Source organism: Coptis chinensis, chromosome 8 (assembly GCF_015680905.1).
Source record: "Coptis chinensis isolate HL-2020 chromosome 8, ASM1568090v1, whole genome shotgun sequence".
Taxonomy (NCBI): Eukaryota; Viridiplantae; Streptophyta; class Magnoliopsida; order Ranunculales; family Ranunculaceae; genus Coptis; species Coptis chinensis.
In genome coordinates, this window is record NC_141463.1 from 13,376,608 (window position 1) to 13,397,287 (window position 20,680).

The 20,680-nt window shown below is 35.8% G+C and overlaps 4 protein-coding genes across 17 annotated transcripts; 2 read left to right on the top strand and 2 right to left on the bottom strand.

The window, feature by feature from the left end:
• The first annotated feature begins 347 nt into the window (after positions 1–347).
• On the top strand, positions 348–7,221 carry LOC147480044 (EID1-like F-box protein 2). 13 transcript variants are annotated; one of them, XR_015204181.1, is made up of 6 exons: positions 481–622; positions 704–747; positions 1,595–1,675; positions 1,828–2,734; positions 5,173–5,375; positions 5,774–6,314. XR_015204181.1 is itself a non-coding variant. In XM_086576738.1 (2 exons), exon 1 carries the CDS (start codon positions 1,966–1,968, stop codon positions 2,713–2,715), a length of 750 nt encoding a protein of 249 aa, XP_086432864.1. In that variant the 5' UTR covers positions 1,829–1,965; the 3' UTR covers positions 2,716–2,734; positions 5,173–5,658. The 13 variants fall into 13 exon arrangements, 2 of the variants coding, with proteins under 2 accessions (XP_086432864.1, XP_086432866.1); XR_015204176.1 differs by lacking the exon at positions 5,774–6,314 and adding an exon at positions 1,406–1,464 and having other exon boundaries at positions 1,595–1,686; positions 5,173–5,658; XR_015204177.1 differs by lacking the exon at positions 5,774–6,314 and adding an exon at positions 1,406–1,464 and having other exon boundaries at positions 5,173–5,658.
• LOC147480045 (uncharacterized) lies at positions 5,629–7,769 on the bottom strand. Its single transcript, XM_086576737.1, has 6 exons — positions 7,601–7,769; positions 7,230–7,327; positions 6,859–7,092; positions 6,400–6,760; positions 6,066–6,147; positions 5,629–5,981 (listed from the first exon to the last, which is right to left on the bottom strand). The coding sequence occupies exons 1-6, from the start codon at positions 7,624–7,626 to the stop codon at positions 5,790–5,792; spliced, it is 993 nt and encodes a 330-aa protein (XP_086432863.1). The 5' UTR covers positions 7,627–7,769; the 3' UTR covers positions 5,629–5,789.
• A 3,442-nt stretch (positions 7,770–11,211) lies between these two features.
• On the top strand, positions 11,212–13,475 carry LOC147480046 (early nodulin-like protein 20). Its single transcript, XM_086580003.1, has 2 exons — positions 11,212–11,562; positions 12,987–13,475. Exons 1-2 carry the CDS (start codon positions 11,376–11,378, stop codon positions 13,325–13,327), a joined length of 528 nt encoding a protein of 175 aa, XP_086436129.1. The 5' UTR covers positions 11,212–11,375; the 3' UTR covers positions 13,328–13,475.
• A 479-nt stretch (positions 13,476–13,954) lies between these two features.
• On the bottom strand, positions 13,955–19,934 carry RRG (sporulation protein (DUF155)). 2 transcript variants are annotated; one of them, XM_086580603.1, is made up of 7 exons: positions 19,576–19,934; positions 19,379–19,490; positions 18,413–18,563; positions 16,001–16,149; positions 15,167–15,318; positions 14,712–14,826; positions 13,955–14,310 (listed from the first exon to the last, which is right to left on the bottom strand). In XM_086580603.1, the coding sequence occupies exons 2-7, from the start codon at positions 19,472–19,474 to the stop codon at positions 14,170–14,172; spliced, it is 804 nt and encodes a 267-aa protein (XP_086436729.1). In that variant the 5' UTR covers positions 19,475–19,490; positions 19,576–19,934; the 3' UTR covers positions 13,955–14,169. The 2 variants fall into 2 exon arrangements, with proteins under 2 accessions (XP_086436729.1, XP_086436730.1); XM_086580604.1 differs by having other exon boundaries at positions 19,379–19,506; positions 19,576–19,695.
• Between the last annotated feature and the right edge of the window lie 746 nt (positions 19,935–20,680).

The window sequence follows — 20,680 nt, forward strand, 5'->3', positions numbered from 1 at the left end:
CAAACTGCAAATTCAATAATTTAGACTAACTCCAAAGGTGCATCTAATTGCTATATATATGCGACAATAATACTGATTCTGTTAACCTCAAACACTACTTCTCCAATTATTATTGATTTGCCCTTTAATATAAATAGTCAAACTCCATATTCCATGTGAGTTTTGTTTCTGTTGGAGACATGATTGGATAAATTTGGTGTCGTCGATAAAGAAACTTTTCAGAGCCACATGTGGGAAGAAATTGTACGTGAGGTCTCCTATTTTTTGGAAAGGAGTGCATGGGCAATATAATAAAATGAAAAGTGGCTTCATTTGGAGAACTTTGATATCAACTATCAAAGGAGTCATACATTAAATTAAATATTTAAATTAATAACGAAAAAAGGAAATTGTTTAGGAAGGCTAAACAGTAGAAGATATTTTGAGGGGCTTTGGTTACATGTCTCAATCTCATGGGGGGTCTCTACCTGAAATGTGAAAGACACACACATGCAAGTGGGGGATGCGAAATCAAAATATTTATTTATTTAGCCGTCCTAATAACGACAAAAAAATCTCTCTCTTCAATCCATTGAACTTGTCAATACTAAGAAGAGTACACCCCCAACACTTCTTAGTCGAGGTAAATTTCTTTAACTCTCTAATGTTTGTTGATTTCGTTTTGATGTAAAAATATAATCTTTGTTTCTAATTTTGCATGCAGAAGGACTGCATTTGTTGGAATTCATGGGGAATGTTTTAGATGAGGTGAGGAAATTTTTATTTGTTTGTTTCTTTGTTTCTGTGAATCTATTTGTTGTTATTGATTGTTTGATTGAGTTTTGAGTTCAATTATGTGGTTGATAGAAAATTTGATAAATTGGAACTTGTAAAATGATCAGAAGAAGCTCTGCTTGCTTGTGTATTATTATTTTCGTTCTTGTCCTTTTTGTGAAATTAATTAATAGTGTGTCTCTGTTTAGTTGAATTTTCCAGTGCATTATAATGGGGGGTTTAAAAGGAGTTAGAAAGTGTACTCTCTATAAAATTTGTGGAGAAGGTGGAGGGTAAGATTTTGGGTTTACATGGATTATTCCTTTGTTGTGTTCGTTCTAAATAATGGTGCGACTCTAGGCTGATACCGTACTGTAGGCATCATTTTTTATAGGAGTTTAATGCCGGTAGAACTCACGAGGATATAAAATTTGATATAGGCTTGGTGTCTTGCTGATTTGAATCTTGTTTTAAGATTTGAAATACTGTCTCTCTTTGTCATCATTATTTTAGCTCATTTACTTCTAAGGGCAATGTCGTGACATCATGAAAGAAATGCTCAAATTTTAGGTGTCACCTTCAATATATCCGGAAAAAAAATGTTGCACGGCTAACTATTAACTAGTTTACTGATTAAGTTTAACTGGAGCAGGGTGGTCATTTCGAGTCCCAACTAGATGCCCATCAAATCCGTCAATGCGTTTTTGACAGGCCAATTCCGTTTTATTGAGTAAAAAAAACCCTTACATTACTCAACGTCTCTTTGAGTTTCAGGTCTCCTAAAGTTTTAACATAAATTTCTCAATCCAATTGCTCACTAAACCAAATTTTTTTTGCACAGATATGAAAGATCTGTCAAAAGTGAAGCTGGTAGCCCATAACCCTTAGCCTTGTCATGGGCTTCCAGACCACACTGACCCCAGTATAATTCACGTACTCTTTCTCCTCATTTAATTAGAATAGTGATATATGTTATATTGGTTTGCTTCTTAATAGACCGTATGCTGATATACTTTTATTCCTTAATTTTTTGAACTTCTGAATTTTAAGTTATTTATAATTGCCTTGTTTCAGGTATCTGCTTAATGATCTCCGATCGTGCTTTGTTTCAGTTAATTGAATCTTCCATCATAACTTCTTACGAGTATTTTCAAAATGAAAATTAGTTGCGAGGTCTAAGTTTTACACTCAGTTTGGGGAGTTGCAAGCTGGATGATGATAGTTGCGAAGCAGTTCCGTTGTATACACTCATCGAGTTGTTTATGCATGAAAGGTCATTTGGATGAAGAAGCAATATTCCATATATTTGAAAAACTGAACTGGAACCCTAGGTTGATTGCTACTTTATCCTGTGTCTGCAAGTGGTTTGATGACATTGCCAAACGAGTTCTGTGGAAAGAGTTCTGCCGGGCACGAGCCCCTAAAATGATGCTTGATCTGCAATCTAGTGGAAGTCACAATGTGGATGGGAACTGGAAAGCACTCGGGAAGCTTCTCATTTACTGTTCAGGTTGCACCAAGGGTGGCCTGTTTGGTAGCATTCAAATCCCTGGCCACTTTGTTTATAGAACACGTTTTTCTAGGACATCTGGGAAAAGTTTTCTTTTACCCCAGTGCAGAACAGATGTGTTGTATGTTTCAGATCCCTGTGAGCATCTTGACCAAGGGGAGGAAGGTGATGTTGGATTCTTTCGGGGAGTTTTCAAGTCGTTTCCACTTTCTAAAGTTCGAAAGATGCTTATTGAGAGGGAAGCCAAGCTTCATCCAACTGAGGTGTGCCCATATTGCAAGGCAAAATTGTGGAACATGCTACAAGCCAAAATGATACCACGGAGTGCAGGCTGCAGGTTGGGTTCTTACGACGATTGTATTGAGTATTATGTGTGCCTCAATGGGCATATGCTTGGGGTCTGCACGCTCTTACCCCTATCTGATTCGGAGGAGGCATCTGAGGTGGAGTGATTTTTAGAGCTAGACAAAGGTACACTCACTAGGCAACAGTTTTATTTATTTATTTATTTATTTATTATGAAAATTTTGGTTTAGAAAGAGGAAAATATTCTGGTTTAGAAAGATTTTAAATAATTGATGAAAGTTGATACTGTGTTTGGAAATTATGTTCATACTGAGATGGAAGAAACAGGATACATTTGGAGAATATTGGATCACTTCACTTGCAGGGTTAATAATATTTCATTCAATATATTCAACCAATTATATGATTGTGTTAAATGGCAACCCATGTTAAAACGCCTTTAAGCCTCCAGGCGGGAGGCCTCCTTTAGGCCTGAGGCTGTCATCAGTGGCATACGAGGCATAAGCCTCAAATTCTTTTTTGTAAAAGTTCTTGAAAATTCTAAACAAATACTAAATATGTCAAGAAAAATACAAAACTTAGTGTCATGTCAACAGATTTACTTAAGCAAGATTAAATTGAGGCTATAAATTTTACCTGTTAGTGACATTGATGAGCTGCATAGGATAAAGCTTGAATAAAGCAAGAGATATAGCATTACAAAGGACAAGAAAAATGGCTGAGACCTTAGATACTCAACAGGTAATATGTCAACATCAAGATGCTAATTATTAGGGAATTATAAGTGCTATATTGAAGTAGACAACAAAAGTTCCCCATTTTAACATCTAAACAAGAGTTGATAACAATAAGACAAGTATAAAACAAAGCATAGATCCATAATATTTTTTTTTTAAAAAAAACAAAAAAAAAAAAAAAAAGCAACAACAACAATCTAAGGAAACAAAAAGTAGAAAGACAGTCTGCGAGTTTATGAGAAGTGTAAAGCAAAAAAATTGGAGAAAATTCGATCTCCCAATCGATTCTCCATCCTCAACATCTTCATTGTTCTTACATCCAAGGAGTTGCAATTAAGGTTTTAACGCAACATGACCTATTTAATTGTGTGGGACTTGTCTGTAATTTTTCGTACTTAATTTTTTTTTTTTTTTTTTTAAAAAAAAGATTAAAAAGGGCTTCATCAAGGCTGAAGCCTCAATAGGCCTCGAGGCATAGGTATTGAGGTGTGAGCCTCTTCAATTAACAAAGAGACTTAAGGCATGAACAATTGATGGTTACTCTCGTCAGATGATCTGGAGTATCTGTGTATGGACTGCCATGAACAATTGACCCATTACTGATGCAGAACCAATCGTTAGTATCATCAGACTGGAATGTTTTTTGAATCTATGATATCTTAGTTGGGACCCATCACATGGTGAATAAATGAACAATAACCAGTTGAACTCCTTTCTATGCATACTGAATGTAGTAAGAGAGCAAATTTGATTTGAATGCTTTTTCCTTATGCATGTAGCATTCTGCCATAGCCTATTGTTACTACTGCTGCTATGTAGGCTGCTACTTTTACTTTTAATATCGTTAATAGAATGTTGCTCTTGTTACTTAAGGGTCAATTCATCTTTTTGTGCATTTGTAACGTATTTCTCCGGCTTTTTTAACTCTATTACTCTGTCTGTTTGCGGTTGAAAAGTCCAGGAACCCAAGATATATATATATATATATACAGCCCGGCTCCTAAAAGGACCTTAAATAAGTACTAAATCTAAAACATCTACAACTTCACCTACAAAATTATTTAAACCCTAATCTTTTGTACATATGATCTGCTAACTATAAATAACATCTTTACAAAAATTCAACTCGTTTGACAATTTTTAACACTGGCAAAAGATGAATGCAAAAACTAGACATTTATGGACCTTTATATATATATTCAAAAGTGGAAAACAATTTTATCTAAGTTAGAGGATATCAAATGAGTTGAATTTTTGTAGAGATGTTCTTTATGGTTAGCAGATCATATGCACAAAAGATTAGGGTTTAAATCATTTTGTAGGTGAAGTTGTAGGTGTTTTAGATTTGGTACTTATTTAAGGTCCTTTTAGGAGCCGGGCTATATATATATATTTTATCGGTAAAAATCAATTCATTGATAATAACATAAAAATATAGTGTTACAAGTAATAGGCTAAGTAGCAAGGAGCTACTCAATGCCCAAGAGGATCCCCTATACCCGGTTACAAACCCTTTTATAGTCCCCTATGCCCAAGATCCCAATATATTATCTTTAGTGTTTCACTAAAGCTACAGAATTTTGCACTTGAGGTAGTTTCTTTCACTTTTTGATTAGGGAGACTCCATTAGATCTCGACAAAACTATAACTTATCTAATGACCTAAGCTACATGATCAATATCTATTTCACACGACTAATGTTCCATTCATGGCCTTGTCTACTTTGCTTCCATTACTTTTCCTTTATTAATTATATTTTACTTTACCAAGCAAAATGAAAGAGTATTCTATTCTAGCTTGATATTATCTTATTTATGTTTAAACTGTAATCAGCTCGTTTGATACATTTTTTTTCTCTTTCTTTAGTGACAGATAATTAAGCAACATGAATTCATTCATCTGTTGAATCTGATTTAGCTGTGCTAACGCAGTGATAGCAGTCATCTTGTGGCTTATCTTTGACCAAACAGCTTCTGCCATGGTTTCTCAACATAAATCTCTCCACTTGTGCCAAGATTACAAAAGCTGCTCCCTATCTTTCTGTAACACACCTATTTTTCCATTCCAAGGTCAGGAGCTAAAGCCGCCCATTTATCAATTGTTTGTTAGTGCTGTTATTGTGAACGCTGTATTACTCACATATGTATCTAAAATCAGTTCAATGTGCAGTAGTTTAATACTCTGTCTTGGGTTGTTTATTATTCCTGTATAATTGGGTCTAGCGAGTACACTTGTTAGTATCTGAAGTTGATAACAAATTTCTGATTAGCCACTCACTGCATTAGTCTTCACATTGCCTGTAAGTGACTAGAAAAAACGCAGTGCTGTGTAATGAAATGTTTCCTTGACTTCCATGATACATTCACACTGCTATCATTACATGCTGCTTTATAATGTTACATTTTTACGTTTCTAAGACCTTGCAGATTACAAATTATCGCTGAAACTAGGTAGCATTGTCTTGTAGGAACTTTGATTCGATATCAGAAGCAGAAACATGAGACTGGAAACTTTCCTGTTGACCTGATCTTGTTGGCTTTTTCTTTTGTCTTCATCTCTTCATCTCTTCTTCTCTCCTCTGCGACAGCTCTTGCCCCTCCGGCAATTTGATCAATTCTTGTTATGTCATTGCGGAATCGTTGAACAGCCCTTGCCCTTCTCCTCTCTATTTCACTCTGCACATAAGTAAATGAAGCGGTTAGGAATCTGTAATCCCGGCTTACAAAAAGTGTTCAATTACAGAGAAAGGGAATTGGCACCTCTATTCTATCCGTTCGACGTTTAGCTTTTGCCTTCTTCTCCTTTTCCCAGGAAAGAATGGTGGAAGTCATCCTCTCATGCCTGCAGATTCCGTGTGTTAGATGAAACAAATCTTATCATATTTTCTTATACTGTAAATGCTCAAGCTAAGTATTGCAGTCTTGAAGTATATGTGTCATGTAGTCAGTTTCTTGTGCTTTATAATGTTTTCCTTTTGCTCTTTCTGATTAAAAAAAAATTGATATTCATCCCTTGGATATGCCAGCCTACAGGGACAGTTCAGTTGGTTACCATTTAGATTATCATGCTATGCCGCTCAAAGAGTGAATTTACCGTTTATTTATTCTTGTCATCTGATCTTTCTCCCAAGCGTCTGCCTTTGTTTCCCCAACGACTGATGCCGTTGTTTTCTCCTCTGTTCGACCTCCAGCAGTTGGAAATGTATCATATACAGTTGGTCTAGCATCTGCCGTGGTACCAAACTTTGTACTACCAGTGCCATTCAGGTGTTTGTCAGCAAAAGTTGGAGACTTTTTGATGCTTGGAACGCCATTCAGGTGTTTGTCAGCAAAAGTTGGAGACTTTTTGATGCTTGGAACGGTACGCACACCCTTCTGTGGCATCTTTTGATTGTCAGTCCAACCCTCTGGTGTTATCTGCTCTGCCACCTCAGGTTTCTTCATAGAAGCTTCACCTGTTACAGACCATTCCAAATTTCCAATTATTTTCCCTAGAAACTAGGCCTACTGGACGAGTCATTGCAAAAGTGAAAATCGCCTTTTTCTTCCTTACCAGAAAAACGCCTGGAAATTCTACCGGCAGTGCTATCCTCCTTTCTGCTCATGGTTCTGGTCAATGAGGTTTCAGGTCCTTCACTCAGCTTTCTTGGAGCCTGTGATCCTTCTTCAAGAGCGGTGATGGCGAATGCTGCTACTGCGATTGCAGTTGCAAAGTCGTAGTTACCATCGTTATCCCGACTCATTTCACCTGAGAATTGCCTTCGGAACCAGCTTTGTACCTTCTTCCCTATGATGAAAGTAAATAAATGTGTTTAGGGAATAGTTGATACATTGCAATTCTTAGCTTTATTTCTTTAATCATATTTTCTCTGCCCATACACAACTGCTTATAATGAATGTGAGATTTTATTCATCACTTGCTACCTCCTTTGAAGGATTGCGTCTTTTGGAGGGGTAACTTTCTTTCTCTAACGTAACTTCGCCCTTCGTCACTATCCTGTCCTAAACCAGAAAATCTCACCCTAACAAAATGATCAGTGATATCAGAAGGAACATAAACAAAAGGAATGGAGATTAGAACCACAGACGTATGGCAGGACTAAAAAGAAAGCCAGCAAATGGTGATTAGAGTATTAGACTATGTTTGGGATGTGTAAAGTTAAGCATAAATGTCAACAGAGATCACTACGAGTGACATTTTTGCGAATGCTAAACTGATTATTCAACTCTTACTGCAAGTAAGAAGATGCGCTAGAAAATAATTATAGCATATGCATGATGATGTCTATGATCACCTTATCTGCTTAACCAAATTTTCCATTCTTTGGAATGCTTCAAATCGATTTTCTAAGTTGAGTATTGGAATCAGAAGAATAGGGACACTACTTTTATACGAAGGTAAGGGAAGCCAAGGCAAGAGTTGAAGGTCTGTTGGCGTTAGCCGATAGGTAGTAGTGAAATGAGGGTGGTGGCAAAGCAAACTGATATGCTTTGCATGCAAAGACAACTTTTGTATCAAATATCTGGTGGACAAAGAAAAGTATTATTCCTTTTTCTTGATCCTAAGTTCCTAACATGGTTGCTTTGGCATGTCAAACATTGATCGATTCTCTTTCATTTTCTGATGCATGGGCACTACTCATATTGCCAAATTTATTCTTTGTTCACCTGCGTTTCTCCGTTTTGTTTTTTGTTTTTTAGCTAAAGATAATCTTTTATTGCTTTGTAATTTTATAACTCGTTCATTACAGACTCCTTGGATATCCATATTTGTTCAACTAAGTTGATAAATACTTTGTTCAAGCCCATTTGAGTTTATCAAGGGGATTGGGGTATTTGCATTTACCACAAGGATTTTATTTGTTTTGTTACATTATTCACAGAAATTCAGTGTTCCTTTTTCGTCAATCATTTAAAAATTTATATGTCATGTGCAATAATTGTGCATACAAGATCATATATGTATGATCCAATAAATAAAAAAGAAAGGTTTTCAAATGAAAAGCTGAATTCTATCAGCGTGCTGGCCTTTGGCCGAGGTTTCCTCCGATCTAAGATTTGATTGAATTCGACCATAGAACAACGTAGAATTATGCAGGCATGGCACTATGGCAACATACAAATACGGAAATAGTTATATGAACTCCACCTTAGAGTGACTCCAAAGTTACTCCACTCTTAATAGTTGACTTGCCAAATGAATTGAGCTAATTTTATGTGGAGATATACATCACATGATGGAGAGCACTCCCACAAAAAAACAGCTCAATTGAATACGTTTAATATTGTCAAAAATTGTACCGAAATTAAAAGAATATGAGTCGTTGGATAATTTTATAACATTAATTATAAATGATTTTTGACGAGGTTGTTCATCTTCAAATGAATTGATTTTTTGTGAAGATGATCTTTATCGTGTGGAGAACATCTCTACCAAAAATTAGCTTCTAATTCATTGTATTTAGTGGTGGAGTTTTTTTAGAGTCATTTTAACTGGAGTTCATATAACCATCCCCTACAAATGCACTCATTGGCCTCATTTATATATGGCTCTTTAAGTCTTTTAATTAAGTTTTCCAATTTCGTATAAAGTCACTTTTTCACAATATGGACAAAATGGCTAAGAATATCAAATGCTCTATTATTGCTTTTAAGTTCATCAAACAATGGATAACTTTCAAATTAAGCCCAAAAAAACCCCAACCCACCAAAAGATAAAAGCTTAGCCCATAAGGCAATCATTATTGACTAAATCAACAACGATCTAATATTTTTGTGCTACCCAAATAATAAATTGCACATACCTCAGAAGTCTTTGGATCTGCCGTACCATAATTTGTGAGGAGAATTTATAGCCGCCAGATGGGGCCATGCAGGCTCCACACCGGCCTTTTTTATTAGATAGATACTTTTATTAAATGTATAAAAGATACAAAAGTGTCAGCCCGAACAAGGCGAACTGTGAGAGATCAGAGGACCTCACTTACAAGACCTGCAAGTACTGGCAGAAACAAAAGACCATATACGTACAAGAAAAGAACACCCTAAACTACTCTCCTAAACTATTAATCCCCTTAGCTCCTGATACCTAAAATTTGATGATATCATGCCAATACAAAACAATGTTTATTGAAATTGTAATTTGTTCTTTCCATTAAGCCAGAAGTCCAATACAAAGACCTAAGTGCAAGAAAAGCCTTAACTTTTATACAAATACACCCTACATCAACGGTGGTCTCCTCCTGAAAATGTGATTGTTTCCAGCCTTCCATATAACCCAAATCATATATAACCCAAATCATATAGGGCACCAATCTCCAAATCTTTGCTCCAAACCTCCTACTTCTCAGTCTCGGCGATGCAACTAGCCATTCCTCCACAATATCAATCTGGACAATTCTTGGGAAAGCACCCCCAATCGATCGGTTGCATAAGAACAGTCCAGCACTCCAAAGCAAAATGACATGCATGCTAAAAATAGATGCATGATGGATTCATTGAAACTACTATACATACATAGAACAAATGGGGGGAAACATTGAAACCTCTGCAAATCAGTGAGTCGGCCGTTAGCGTGCGACCTTGTAACGCCAGACAAATAAAAAAAATCTAACCTTGAGCGGATTGGAATAGGAACTTTCCATACAAGTTTCATAAGAGACCTCATATTGCTTGTACGATCCGAACTATCATGGGCATGCAGGGCTTCATAGAAAGAACTAACATAAAAAGTTACTTCTTTGATCCACCTCCAACTCGCGTGCTCCAAGAGTCACTTTGTTCCGTAAAGATTATTTTCCAATAGAGCAAAAATATTAACATATTGCTCTGTCTCCCAATCATTACATGCCCGCCGAAGGTGAAGGTTCCAACTGATGCCATTATGGTTCATCTTACCAAAATCCTGTACCACCCCCAATTTCTTACTGGAGACTTGATAGACAAGAAGAAACTGATATGATAAAAGTTTGTTCCCAACCCATAGGCATTTGCCAAGTAGATTAGCTATCAGTTATCACAATAAAACAAAGATAAAAGACTTCTAATTTTGCACACCACCGTCTGACCCAGTTCCGTTAGTATTCTAAAATTACCCCTAAAAAAGAGTCGTTATTACATTTTGTATTTTTCTTATTTACACTTGAAAAAGAGTTGTTAAATACCCGTTATACTTTTGGTTCAGGAATAATTTTGGTATTAGATGGAATACCAACGGAAAAGAAATGGGTAAATCATGATATTTATAAATATTGAGAGTTTTAGAAAAATGTGAGGATTTTAGAAAAATTAACCCTAAAATAAACACCACACCAAACAACTGGTAAAAAATCATAACAAACAAGTTGCACAAAACTGGTCCCTTGAGAATATTATGATATAAACAGAAGTAAAGCACACCTACAAAAAATTAACATTATTATGAGTTTATGACTGTCTCTTTCAAGGAGTACGTGCTCACGGAATTTCTAATTTTGCTGCAAAATCTGGAATATAATATGCATGATGTCGCCCACATATTCCTCCCAAGTCACGAATAGTGGACCGTGCAGCACATTTCCTTTCAAATTTAACGAGCTCAACTAGTTGGGTTGCAGCAGACGGAACGATTATGGGGTGTGATCATGTGAATTGGGTCTGCTGCCATTTTTTTAACGCACACCTATTAGCTTGAAATATTAGAGGCCATGCCAATATGGTCTGCATAGTGCATACTAATGAGTCCTTCTGGCTCACCTTATAAAAAGAAAAATTGAGATGCACACCAACTTAGATCACTTTGATCTCGATAATGGTTTACCCTCTTTGATGGAGAACTAACGATGTCTTGCTCGACACTTTTAGCATGTCCAAAAATAGAATCCCACTTTTTTAGAAATGGTTCTAAACTTCTAATACTACAACATGGACACCAAATTAATTAATTAGCTGGCCCCATATTATTAGTTGTTAATTAACACAGTTCATGATATAAATTAAGCATCGGCCGGTACCCATACACAAGAGTGAATACTAAGAGACATAGAGAGGAAAGAAAGAAACAAAGAGAGTGTTGCATTGAAGTATATATTGATGGGAGGAGAAAGAAGAAGCATCATTGTGCCGATATTATGGATGATGGTTTTGGCATTAATGGTTGTAACAAGGACACAAGGAAAGCGGATTAACTTGGGAGGCGTTAAAGAACAAGGATGGAAACCTGATTATAACTACACTGAATGGTCCATGAAGCAACGTTTCTACGTGAACGATTGGCTTTGTAAGCATATATCCATCTCTCTTTTCCTCTTTGCATAGTTTCTTCTACTAGTTAAAATAAATCGTAAAAATATAGTTCCTCTTATTGCTCTTGTACGTGTGTCTTGTTTTTATTGGATAAAAAGTATTGACGAACAAAAATAATACTTGTACAATCATCCCAAGTCACAACCCTAATTCAAAGAGACGAAAGTAACTCTGTTTTTCCCCAAAGGTGGGGTGGCCGTAATGGCTGTCAATGCAAAGAGACGAAAGTAACTCTGTTTTTCCCCAAAGGTGGGGTGGCCGTAATGGCTGTCAATGGTTTGATAACTAGATAACCGACTCGAACCAAACCGATAAAAAATGGTTTGGGTTTTGATAATTTGATTTATTTTCTACCGATTTGAAACCGAACCGATAAGATATTAGTTTGGTTTTGAGTTTGTCCTCTACCAAACCGATATGAATCCGAACCGATAAAATCGATAATATGACATTTTAATAATATTTATAATTAATTTTGTATATGTTTATCAACTGTGTAATTGTAATTAATTGATTTAATTGATTTTATAATTTATGATTCATATTTGGTTTGCAATATTTCTTATCGGTTCGGGAAACCAATCCATTGACAACCCTAGGCGGCGATCCTTTGTACTTTAGAAAATTTACGTGTTTCAACCAGATTTTGCTTTTAAAAGAAAGAAAAAGTACATAACATATATTTTTTGCACGAAAATTTTTGTTTGCAAAACCAAGAAATCTAAAGGGTAATAGCTTCGTGTTTTTACAAGATAAAATTTGTCCAATAATTTTGTTCTTTTTATGTGACAGATATTCGATATTCTTGGGTTCTACAGGGAAATTTTAATTGGTTTCCAATTACGAAATTGTGAAATAAATTAGAAGAATAACCTAGTAATGATTAAATTGATTAGATGATATTCTTTTTGTTGCGAGATAATTTTCAGTGAAAACACAAACCTTAGGGAATTTAGAAAATAAACCAAGTCATTATCATCATCATCGTGGTCATCATTAATTAACTTTAATTTTATAATGGCTCTGAAAACTCATTCTTTTGGGATCCACTAAAATGGGGAGAATTTGTACAGCTAAGGTGTGTTTGCATATATATAACATTATAACGTAATTTGGTATCAAACTACTTTTTGTGGAACTCTTCACAACTTCACAACTTTGGGATAAAGCCCCATTAGCAAGATTATGGCCCAAACACAGTGCACCTAATGGCTGTCAAAATAACCAACTAGAAAGGACCTTTTGAATTGATTCCAAATCATCCAATAAGAAACACTGAAGTTTGAAACTTTGAACTTGTTCCCAAACAGTGATCACTTCAATGCATTAAAGCTTTATCCTACTGATATTAATTATCTCATCTAATTGCTTCTCACATTGATTCTTTTTGAACTTCAGATTTTGGATACGACAGGAAGTTTTATAATGTTCTTCAGGTGAACAAGACAGCTTATGAGAACTGCATTTCAGAGGACCCAGTATTTAATGTTACGGGAGGGGCAGGAAGAGATGTGTTTGAGCTGAAAAAACCAGTAACATATTACTTTCTAAGTGGTGGAGGGTACTGCTATCATGGCATGAAAGTTGCTGTACACGCTGAAAATCACCCACCACCACCTTCTGAGCAACCTTCACCACCTGCTAAGAATGGTTCCCAATCAAACTTTGGCACCTACAACATAATGCTACTACTAGGCCTAGCCGTCATTACCACCTGGCTCTTCAAATCATTGTACTGAGATAGTGAGACACTGAGACCATATACTTTGAGGAAAAACACAGGATTGTGCTAAAAGCAGAAAATACTCGTAGTTAGCAAAAGTGCATGATTTGTTTTTCGAATTATACAATGAATTTGTATCATCAATAAAGATGCATATTCTGATGTGATTGTGGTAACTTTTTATACATAGTTATTAAACAATGAAATTGTGTGTCTGTGTAGATCAGCTAGCTCGCTGATAAAAAAACTTCCTGTAGGAGTGTGGTCACATTAGGCTAATCAAAGAGAAACTATGTGATACAACAAGGGTTCGAGCTTAGTAGAAATGCTACCGTAATTTTCAATGATTCCAGTTGTGATTATCAATGATTCCCAGTGTTAGGCGAACTAAGTAACTTAATTGGGATATACGCAATCCAAAATGATTCTGAATTTTGGTTTCGTCTTGAGTTGGAATAACAAACTGCAAAAACTAAGGATGCTCATCCATAATGACAACAATGTTTCATAATCCCTCGAAGATACAATATCAATACTCAATTTGCATATTAGTTCAAGATGCTACCAAATTTGTATAAGCATAACACCTGAGGGTATGACATTACTCATCATCGAAGTACAACATCAGAGGGAGGAGAAAAAATCAAAGCAAATGCAACTTTTCATATATTTGGTATTTGGTAACAAAATTTATCAAAATTTCAGGTATCCTTCTAATTCTAGCTCTGATACAATTAACTTTCAGGAAAAGGATCCAAAAGACATCAAATCATGGGAGCCAAAAAAAAATAAAAAATAAAAAAATACAGTGACTTTGCCAATGTAATTGTTTGTTGCTGAAATCCTCCTCCAACCCAATCAGAGGGTGACAGCAGCTGATTCAATAATAATTTCATATATCGATATTCCATTGTCGATTGCCAGTAAGACTATGATGCACCATTCCAAGAAATCGGATTTTCTGTTATGAAGGGCTTCTTGAAGGAAATGAATGTTATGCTGCAAAGGACACCAAATACAGATACCAGAGACAATCAATTTGACTTTACAACCAAATAAAGTCAACAAATCTACGACAAAGTTTTGTAATAAACCCATAGTGAATGCAAATTAAGTTATACTCATACTCATATGTTTCGAGATCTTTCACTGATGTTTTCGGCTGTCTCTGAGATTGGTTTCTGATGTTTTTTGTGTTTATTGTATTTAACATAACCAGATGTTTTTAATGGAAATGCTCAATTTTGGTCGGAAGGTCCAGCAAGGGATGTCGTACGTATTTGAGTGTTTTCCCAGTGAATTTGCAGTATTCCCCATGCCAATTTCTAAATTTGGGCACACAATCAGTACCAACAGGTCATTTAGAAGTAAAGAAAAGATAACGAAATTGAATTTGGTACCTCTACAAACTTCAACTTGAAATCAAGGTTTCCAAAACGCTGCGTGACCTCATATTCCTCTCGGAGATACTCTAATATTTGCGCATATTTTCCATCTCTCCAAGCAATTTCCGATCTGAAAATGGAAGAAAAGATAAATGAGGGGCACCAAATCAATATCCCAAATGGAAGCATAAACGAAGGAATCACAAGAGCATACATGGTAAAGTACCAAAACGAAAATTTTAATAATAACTCAATAAAACACAAATTTGTAAGAAGCAATATGCTCCTTATAGCTTGGATAAAATCACAAAACAACACACATCTCCACCAGGAACCTCATGTAAACACTTTGAGAAACTCCGGTTGGAGGGAGATGTGATGTTTACTTCTATGTTCCTGAAACCAGCTGTCTATTATAAAAAAATAAGATATAACAAGTGAATATCTACTATGGTATGGTTAAGACATACCTATCAAAAAGACCAACTTTCAAAATTACATCAGCTAGACTTGAGTTTGCCTTCCCTACTAGTTGAAATAGCTTCTTTCTCTCCATGGTAAAGTGTCCCGTCTTTTCCATGATGCGATTTATATCTGTAAATTCTCCAAGTATACCATCAACCTAAAAAAGAAAACGAGTTTTAATGAGCCTACGACAAATTAGTACACCTTCTTCCCACAACTTACCAATTACTTTTCTCTCTCAGGAGATACAAACTAGTGTGTTCAAATTGCACCCAAAATCAATATATGTGTGTCATTGTTCCAGAATGTGTATGTCGACAGGGTGCAAACCATATTTATTAATGTTTTTCTTCAACAAAACAATATTTTGTTAATACGGAAAAGAAAGTAGTGTGAATACCCTTTTACCAAGACATAAGGGTCTCGGCTACAGAATTAGTCCCATCTTAACAACGAAGTTACACAGATGATAGTTCCTCAAAAAAGGACATGCCCTTGAACAATCCCATACAGTTATTTTGACATTGAAAACAACTGGAGTTATCCTCCGTATGCTCGAGTAAATTAAAAACTTGATCATTATTTTCCCTTCCAGATGACATAGTATTGCCACACACAAGTGCTTGAATATCCATACCTCTTTTTATAAATATTCATGGCCGGGCATAAGCATAATACAAGATTGATGAATCTTGTTACATTATTCATTTGCAACTTACTAATACGTGATAGTTAACCGTGAGAGTCTGAACATAAAGGCTGGGATGAGAAACTACCAATGCGTTCTCAGTCAAGGTAGACAATGGTTCTTATTAATGAAATTTGGGAACAGCACGTACCTGGGACACAAAATAATCAAGAGCAATACTTTGCCCAAGAACGCTTCCGATAATGCGTATCCCATCAATATCTAAACTTTTAAGGACAATGTAGTCTGGTCCTCCTTGCATATCCTCCATCAATAGTGGCTTTTCTTTTACAGCATAATCTGTTCAATAGTGAATAAAAAAAATTATGGGAACTGAGAGAAATATAACCCTGTAACAGATCAGAGATTGTTAACAGATAAACAGATATATAAAGTTGGACCATATAGCATAAGCAATAACAAGTATTCAGGTATACCATTGTTCAAGGGAAATACTATAAACTTGCAAATCAACAAGCTAATAGCCACCCTCAATAACCTTGCCAATTTTTTAGGGTTCCACAAAAGCTTTCGCCATTTTATTCGAACAAGAATATATGCCTTTAACCTTTTCTTAGCATGTCAGCCACGCTCCTTGCATTACTTTTGGAATCCAAAGGGGCTTCACTAACCACAAAAGTATCCCCTCTTGCTGGGGCCATTGTCGATTCCTTGTTCTACAAACCTGAACAAGTATTATCTCATATAAATCACCGTGAAACTGCAAGAGCTAGGCAGTTAAGTCGGAAGTGGGTTGCTAGTCGGTCCAGGAGCAACTAGCCACTAGGCCTAGTCATTTGGGGATTAAACCAAATTAGTCTGCCAGATCTTTGGCATAAGATTACTCCCACTCTCTAAGAATATTACACTAAGACTATAAGTAATTATATTAATTAAAAAAACAATGCATCTTGGAGATATTACCTATCAATAGACAATAAATTATATGGTTTAGATAGGGATGACCCCCCCATTTCCAAAACTATCACCCCCTCGTCCCGTAGCCATTGGATCTTGCAACTGGGGGGTGGGGTAACCCCAATATTTTTGAAAAGAGGGGGTCATCCCTATTGAGGGCTTGTCCCCCAATAGGGATGACCCCATAAAGAGGGGGTCATCCCTATTGAGGGCTTGTCCCCCAATAGGGATGACCCCCAATACGGTTGGCACTCTATTGAGGGCTTGTCCCCCATAATGAATTAAATTTATAACCAAGCAAAAAAAAATGATTATAGACCAATTCAATCAACAATTCGGTTTGAGTCGAATACCCAACTCGGCCTAATTATTTGCGATTTAGTTGAGCGATCAGCTTAACCAATCAGTTAGACAGTCAACTCAATCTTTGGAGAAATTATTGAATGTGCGATGAGTACTTGTGGATCAATTGCCGATTAACTGATTCGTCCAAGAAGCAGAATGAGCTTTCCCTCTTACTGGGGCCATTCTTTCTTCTTTTAACTCATAAACCAAACTCTATGCATCAAAAATTAGAGACCAAAACTATATTAAGGGAAAAAATAAGAAAGAATCTTCATATATTCACTTTGTTTTTTTCCTCAGTTTTAATTATAATGTTCACATGCTATTACAGACCATGTCATAGAGCTATAAAACAGATTCCGCACTCACTTCAAAGTTGTTGCTTTACCAAAGGAGATTTTAACTGCTAACTGACTGAAGATAGCTTCAACTTACAAGTAAGTAGATGTCTTATCAACACATGTTTTCGAGAGTACATATCAAACCATTGTGAAAGTCAGTGCTTTGTTATATGCAGCCACTAACAAAGTAGATTTAGTTTAGAGATCAACTTCATTTATTATCATTCCAAAGAAAACTTTCATGCCATTTACATGCATACATTCCTGATGATGATGGTATTTCTTGGGTGGTGTTTATTTGCATTGATTTTGTGGTAAGTCCAAAATTGTTTCCTTTTTTGTTATCTGTTTCTTCTAGTTTTGATCTGAGAGGGAGTAAAAACAGTAAAGAGTATATTAAGGATAACGAGAAGGTCAATATGTTTTACTTTTTCTTTCTCCTTATTGTTTACTTTAGAGAACTGTTTACTCTAAAGAATAAAAGATATTACTCTCAAAACCAATTTTTCTTATGTCCCTAGTCTACATAGAATGCAACAATGAATAATCCAATATAATGGAGAATTTAAGTTAATACTCACCCAAATAATGAATCTAAATATTCTAACAATTCCTTTTAGCGTAACAATCTATCAAATATCGATTATCATTGAATAAAGAAAGAATCCTCACATTTTTCAGCTCATCAATATATGTGAGGATTAACTGTTTTGACATATTATTTTGGTAACGAGATTAACCGTTCACTAGGAAGCAAATGGGTATAGAAGAAAGATTGATGAAACAATTCTTGTTCAGACTGAATTTTCTGAGCTTGGTCTTTCAAATTGCAACGCATTGTGTTCTGTTATTACCCACATATACACACCAACACCAACAATGCAATTCAAAATGGTAAGACATATTATATCCAAATAACGAAATGACGATGAATGTAAGATTTCCGAGAAAAAATATACCATCTTTTTTCATCTCTGAGAGCAATCCAGAAGCATGCCTTCTAACAATTTCCAAGTAACTGTTTACTTCATCCTCCTCGATGTTAAACAAAACAACAGCCCCATATTGGAACACAACCACGTAACGCCAGCAACCCCCATTTTCATTTCCCTAAAATCAGAGTTTCAAATCATCGCGTATCATAACAATAAGTCAACCAAGCTTCAATTTCTTCCTTTTTCCGAAGTTCGATTAAGCACCCTATTGGATGTACTAAACAATTAGGCTACACTCTACAAAAGCTTCCTAGCCCATGAGGGCATCAAGCCTCACTCTGGATCCATATACTCATCCAGAGGATCAAAGACTATTTTCTTCCATTTACAACATTTATAAAGAACATCAGCAGTTCCATGACATGCTGAATAACAAAACTAGCACCACACTGAAATAAAAAGATGATCTTGGCCGCCATTTATAACAAAATATTTAGACGCTTAAAGAACAAAGCAATATGTCCAGAGTGCAATCAGCTGGTTCTAAGACGACTATCCTCAAGTCGTATCAATTAAAACATAATAACACTAAGACCTTCTCATCAGCTACCAATTTTGTTTAAGCAATAAATATTTTTTGAAAAACAAGCTTGCCCTCAGAAATGATATCATACCAACTTCATGTCCAGTGAAGGTTAAAAGTTACTAAAACCACAACAAACTCAATCTAACAAAAAGGTTAGGCCGTGTAGACATTTAGTAAATCACTAATCAATTAAAGAAAAGACAAATCAAATTAGTTTTCTCCTCTCCCGCAATCTGAGATAATAACCAGCACCTAGGGAGTGTCTGGCGTATATCTCAAAGCCGCATACTTTAGGACAGCACTGAAAAATGATGTATTTTCTTTCTTTCTTTTAGAAATAAGTTTCAAGAAAAAAGATTGTGACAACGGAAACAGAAAAATAAATAGTAAAAAAATATACTTACATGAAGTTCTGAAGGGAAATCACAGTATCTCAGAGCAATATAATTCGATGAGCGAGAAGTAGCAGGAACAACATTGCTGAAATTGTGGGCTTGCATGCTTTTCAAATCAATACTGCAAAACCACGGGTCTCAGAAAACATTCTCAAAAAATAAAGATATAAAACGACAATTAAATTACAGTGAGTAAACCAGGCAACCTGGTACAGAGAAAGTAAGCTTTTACTGGAATTTTCCCTCTCTCTTCATCTTCCTCTCGCCCTTGTTCTACATCTTCCCTACTTCCCAAAACATACTTGTGATCAAAATGAGGAGCCCCATCACTGTCATCAAAATGAGCTGGAGCTGGATTTGCAGTAAGAAATCTGAGAGCCCAAGAAGGAACGAGTAAAGAATTAGAAAGGGGTATTAGATATGATTTGAGTAATAAGGATGAAACTGATGTGGATGGGAAATACTGAGTTTGATTTGTTGTTTAAGGAGAGAGAAAGGCGCTCTCCATCTCCCCATTCACAGTTTACACTAATTTTATTCACCTCTAAAACTATAATATGTTCCCGGGCCCCGAATACATAGTGGACCCATTCTTCATAACTAATATTTCGGGCCTTTTAGACCCGGCTGCGGCACTTAACTAGCTATATGAATACGACTCATATTTCGCATGCACATGGGCCACTCAAATGGGGTTTTGAGTTACATTTTACTCAAAGCATATTATACCACCATGATGAGGGCCGATGAGCTAAAGAAGAGCCATACGTAAAATTGAGACCCTAATTTCAATGGGACTATGCAACCCCATTTTGTTTCCTGTTTTTAATTTTTTTTATAGTGGAATGGGCTTTCGCAATGCATTTCAAGCTTTCAATTGCTTTTCTTAGTAGATTGGGGCAATGATTTTAGTTTCTCTTTGGGCCTATGCAAGAGCTTAGAATACATAGGCGCCCCGAGAGAAATAATTGAAAGACTATGAACATCTCTAGGTTTGCATCAAATTAGTCTCATCGAGAAACCACTAAAAACATCTCACATGGTAACAATTTGGTCACATCTATTATATAGATGCATGAGTTACAAATATGCTACCAAACTTTGTGGATGTGGCACGACATAGCATGTACGGCTGGGAATGGTACGAGTTTCAATTCAACCCGATTCCGAACATATCCAAATTTATTTTACCGGATATGGTTTCTATATTTATTACTATAATCCGGGCCGAATATCTGGAAACCAAACCATTTATGAGATTCATATTTTGAATCCCAAAAATTAATTTATATCTTACATTTATATATAAAA